At 49.3% G+C, this 5,398-nt stretch overlaps 1 protein-coding gene across 1 annotated transcript in view; it reads right to left on the bottom strand.

Annotated features, from left to right (window-relative positions):
• Positions 1-851: 851 nt before the first annotated feature.
• The window catches only part of LOC132474546 (dapper homolog 3-like), a 12,470-nt gene continuing 7,923 nt past the window's right edge, over positions 852-5,398 (bottom strand). The window contains exons 2-4 of the mRNA XM_060075308.1: positions 4,310-4,442; positions 3,919-4,020; positions 852-3,442 (exon numbers count right to left, since the gene is read on the bottom strand). Of these exons, the coding sequence (XP_059931291.1) occupies positions 1,938-3,442; positions 3,919-4,020; positions 4,310-4,442 (1,740 nt within the window). The 3' untranslated portion in view covers positions 852-1,937. The remainder of the gene's footprint in view (positions 3,443-3,918; positions 4,021-4,309; positions 4,443-5,398) is intronic.

The following is a 5,398-nucleotide window of genomic DNA, read 5'->3' as shown; positions in this document are numbered from 1 at the left end:
AATCCTTGTTATAACGCTGTGTATAATCCGGGACCGCAACAGCTTGTCGGCATGTTGTTAGTGTGTGAAATTCAGCCCAGAATCAGCCGAGTTGACTCTAATTTCCACATTGTTTATTTGCTAACGTTTGTGAATAACAGTGGCTAGTTGGCAGAACTCTTTTTACACACCAGTAGAGTGTTTATCAGAGCGGATCCCTGAATGTGACGTCACCCCTCATCTCGTCTCTGTAAACAACGGATGTTGCGCAGCATTTATTATGACGTCATTATATAGATTCTCTCTCAGCACCCCCCCCTCGGACTGACTTCCCGCGTCCCTGACTCAGAAATAACTTGAATGGAACTTTAGATGTTTGGGGATAAGCAGCACAGCAGCCAGGTAGCTATTTAAAGCTATAATAATGGCATTTTTTCGTTTTGCAATTTTCATTTTCCCGTTGGGCTTGCCCCGGATGTTCATGAAACCTAGAAATGCCCCTGGCTGAAAGCAACAATTCATTATCATTGTAAATTTGTTCGGTTTTCTTTAAAATAAAGCATTATTATATAACCCTTATTTTATTATCTAACCCTTATTTAACCCTTATTTTCTCTACTTAGGGACGCTTGTAAACGTATTTATTTTCTCCACTTACGGCTGCCACTGGGTGTACTTATTTATTGCGCCCACTTGGAGGCGCTACTACGCGTTCTACAGAACAGGCCCCATGGCCTTGCGGCTGTCCCTCTCACAGGCCATACAGGGGCACAAGATGCATGTGATGCATATGAAACGGGTTCAATCATTTTCATTTTGGTTGGGAGACTGCAGGGCATATATACAATAAGCATGATCAATAGACATGTAAAAACATTTTTATAGCAAAAGGTCTTTATTTTTAATAATCTTTTTACAAACTACATTCATTCAAATGAAGGCAACCAGAGGGCAATAAGTGTGTATGTTCAGCTGTTTCTATGTAAGTTTGTTTCAGTGAGTATATACATGCTTAGCATTTAGCAGCTAGTCGGTTAAAATCAGCTATACCTTACTTTCTGCCAGCATTGGAAATGTAAAGAAATAGCATAGCACAACCCTGTATAATGCATCTTACAGATAATCACAAGAGATGTTGTACGGTTAAGCTTTAGGGCATATTTTGACCGACAAGGACCTGAAGAATACTGATAGGGTCAGTTCATTTGAGCTCATTGATTTACCTGGTTTTAAGGACAATCAGCAGAGGAAGAAGCAGCTGGAGGATTTACCTCGAGGTATCTTTTGGTGCTCCCGGAATGAGGGAGACCGCATAGTGTTATAAACAAGCGTGGCAGTGTGTCAGATAGCTGGAAGCTGGGGGATGCATTCGGCCAGAGTATACTGACAGTGGGTTTACAGCAAGCCCAGCATTATGTGCATGAAAAGGCATCCGTCATTGAGAAAATAAGCAGAGGTAGGTCGGGAAGGAAATCTGGAATGTTAATTGCGGGTCACAAGAGTGAGCAAGGGAAGTCTCTGCAATAGCTTCTAGGATATTGGGAGGAAGAAAAGAAACATACACAGAAAAATCTGCTACGGTTTCAAAATGGTTAGGGGAGCGCAGCTTAGACCTCTAACTTCAAAGGGAGGTCAGAACCCAAACCTCATAATCATAACCTCATAAGGAGGTCTTAAGCCTAACCGCATAGGGAGGTCAGAACCCAAACCTCATAGGGAGGTCATAACCCTAATTCCAAAGGGACTCCATAATCATAACCTTATAAGGGGATCAGAACCCGAGCCTCATTAGGAGGTCATAGTCCTAACCTCAAAAGGAGGTCATGACCCTAACCTAATAGGGAGGTCATAACCCCGATCTCATAGGGAGCTCATAGCCCTAACCCCATGAGGGCGTCATAATCCTAAATTCATAGGGAGGTCCAAACCCCTAACTTCATAGTGGTCCAACCCTAACCTCATACCGTGGTCATGACTTTGAGCGAACCCGAGCGAAATCTCAGGATTTTCTTCTTGAGCGCGTGGGAGGCTTTGATCTTGACGAAGGCCTTTGGTTGGGCGGAGGCGGAGGCGGTGTCGGCCGAGGCCTGGGGAGAAGACGAGGAAGAGGAGGAGGACGGAGCCAGACGTGGAGGTAGCTGCTGGGGCCACACCAGTCCGCCCTCGTCGGAGTCGCTGGACAGGGAGCTGGAGGCGCGGGAGTACACCTCGCTCATGCTGGACTCGGATTCTCCAGGGGCCGCCCTGGCGGCGGAACCCCCCTCTCCCCGACAAATAGGGGCTCTCTCTGGGCAGTCTGGGGGCTGAGGCAGGGCACTGTGGCTGCGCTGGTGCTGGTGGTGACGATGCTGAGCGCGAGGTTGAGGCTGGGCTGCTGGAGGGGCCTGGCGGGCCCTTCGAGTCGGCCGCCGATGCCCCGGTCCGGCCTTGGTCTGGGTCTCCCCCTCGTCCTGGCTGAGCTCCAGGTTGGAGCACCAGCGGCGGCCGGTCCCGGCGGTCCCCGGGCCGCTGCCCTGGGCCTGCTGGAGGGCGGGATCCCTCCGGCCCTGAGGCCTCTCGGTGGTGCTGTACCGGCGCTCCGGCGGCCCCTGCTGGCCCAGAAGGCTGTTCTCGGACTGGGACCTGCTGGCCTTAGTGCTGCCCTTCCTCGAGGCCTGTCCATCATTGTCGTGGCTCTTCTTAGATCCTCTGGGCTTGGCTGGTTGGTTACGCCGGTCAGGGGATGTGATAAGCAGGCCGGACTTGAGCTGACCCGGGGCATAGTGACTGGGTGAATGCAGAGGGGCGTGGCAGCCCTGTCCAGGGATATACTGAGCACACACCAACTCCTGGCTGTGATGAGACGGGGAGCGGGGGTGCGGGGAGTGCGAAGGGGAGTCGGGCCGATAACAAAGATCCAGCGTCCCAGTGCCACAGCTGGGGCGGAGGGTGGGCAGCTGAGGTGGGGGAAGCCCTCCGGCCAGGGAGAGGGGCCTGGGGCGGGGGTAGGGCAATGCCAGATAGCAGTCCTCCTCTAAAGAGGGGGTCTCCCCCGGCAGCAGGTCACCACCCCAGGCCTGGCTCTCAGGGTTCGGGGAGAGGTCAGCGCGGGGGTCAAGTAGGCGGCGCTCGGGAGTGTGAGAAGGGGTCCTCCTGTGCTGGCCGTACAGGAGGTCAGGGTTAAGGGTGGTGCGGGGCTGGCAGGGCCGCGGCGGGGACAGCGTGTGCTGCTGGATGAGACCCAGGATGTAGCCCTCGACCCGCAGGGCCCGCCGGTAGTCCTCCTCGCTGACCCGGCGCTCCTCCTCCGGGGAGGGCTGCTGCCCCACGGCCTGGCGGGACCCCCACTGCCAGGGCTCCTCGGACGAGCCCTCCTCGGCGATGCCCTCCAGGGGGGGGTAGGGCGCGGAGAACGAGCGGGACAGGGAGGTGCGTGCCGCCGGTGAGTCCTGGACGTCGTCCGCGTTCAGCATGAGAGCGTCTCCTGACGAAGGCAAGGAAGTTAAGTCACCTCAAAGAGTCGTTGGATCATGGTGGTTTCTTTCCATGGAATTGAGAATTCAAACTAGGGATCGACCGATACCGATTTTTAAGGGCCGATACGATACCGATATTTTTTCATCAGCCTTAGCCGATACGCCGATACCGATTTTCTTGAGCCGATTTTTAAAAAAAAAAAATTTAAAGGAACATTTATTGAACTTCAATATAAAAAACAATATTTAACAAATATTAAAAACAGGTGAGTTAGAACAAGTAAAAAAAAATAAAAAATAAAAAAAAAAAAATCAGCGAAAATCAGCCGTGTATCGGCCGATACCGATACACGTAAAAAACGCGAATATCGGCCGATAATATCGGCCGACCGATATATCGGTCGATCCCTAATTCAAACCATTTTCACTTTGCCGCCATACATTTTAATTTGTAGCGGAAACATAGTTCTGTCTTTTGCCTCACCCAGAGATTTGGGCCTTTCACTGCTGTAGGCCCAGGTAGAGCCAGGGTCTGTGGGCTCACACGTTTCCTTTGGAGAGTGACCCTCGCTGGATTCATAGAAACCTGGGAACAAATAGGAGAAGAGGAGAATAGGAGGATGTGAGAGGGAGAAGGAAAACATCAAGATATGATGATTGACAGATATCACTCCGAACACCAATGAATTTTCTAAATACACTCGAAAATAAATTCTTGCAATAATTAAATAGTCCATATGGCGAAAAACCTTAAACTATAATGGAAAGCGATTGAAAGGTAACCAAACAATGACACAAACAATGAACAAACAAGTGAGACAGAGATCACATTGAGCACATCCAAATCCAAGACCGTCCCGCAGCATCAGGACTACCTGAACTGGGCCGGCTGTCCCCTGCATCCCACAGGGCTGCTTCGTAGCTCTCATTGTTTGGATCGATCCTCAGCTCTCCCACCTGCTTCTCCAACGCCTGCATCAGTCCCCATGGGGAATTCTGGAGGGCACTCTGAAAAACACAGACAAACATTATTTAAACATGTTTTTTTTGATTGCTATGAGAATATATTTCTAGAGAGGGAAAGACTAACATCCGTGAGCATGGTGGTGTGAAACTTGGCTAGTAAAAATGACTGATGAAGGAGGGGACAGCTGTGAGGCTTTCCCTTCCCAGATGTCCCAGATGTCCCAGATGTCCCAGATGTCCTAGATGCAGATCTGCTCATTGATATCTCATTAGCTCTACAAACACGGGTCTGATTGAGTAGCTTGAATTTAAAACGGCAGAATTAAAATCCTCCCAATGATCTTCAATCATTAGGGATACTTAAAAAAATGGATACATCCATATAAACGTAGAATAGACACACAGACACACACACACTCATTCTCGCACACCCGAAACATTCATAAATGGATAACACACACACTATAGGAGAAGTGGGTTGACCAGGCCGCACTGTGAAGAAGAAACCGCACCCACTTTCTATTGGCTGTCTGGAAGCTTCCACAGAGCCAACAGAAGGAGGGTGTGTTGCTGTCACAGGGTGTGATGAAGCGCATCTGCAGTAGGAGCTTCCTCTGGTGAGGACAGAAGTCAGGGCTCAGCATGAATGATTCACTGTTACAGAAGGAGGACTACGATGGCCATGGTGCTACAGTATGTATGGAGCTGTTGGGCGTAAGGTACACCTATGAGATGCACGTGCACTCTTCATGCATGCTTGCTTATACATTCATCAGATGAATCAAAAAAAGAGGCTCAGCAACATTAAAACACAAAAGCAGAGAGAAGCAAACCAAGAAGAACACACACACAATGTATGGTTGGTTATAGACCAATCACGGGTTTATAGATATATATATATATATATATATATATATATATATATATATATACTGTATATGTGTATATACGTTTACATCTATATATATCTATATATAGATATATAAACCACTGGGGCG

This window comes from Gadus macrocephalus, chromosome 16 (assembly GCF_031168955.1).
Source record: "Gadus macrocephalus chromosome 16, ASM3116895v1".
NCBI lineage: Eukaryota > Metazoa > Chordata > Actinopteri > Gadiformes > Gadidae > Gadus > Gadus macrocephalus.
The sequence above is the reverse complement of the archived record's forward strand: the minus strand, read 5'-3'. Positions and strand labels throughout refer to the sequence as shown.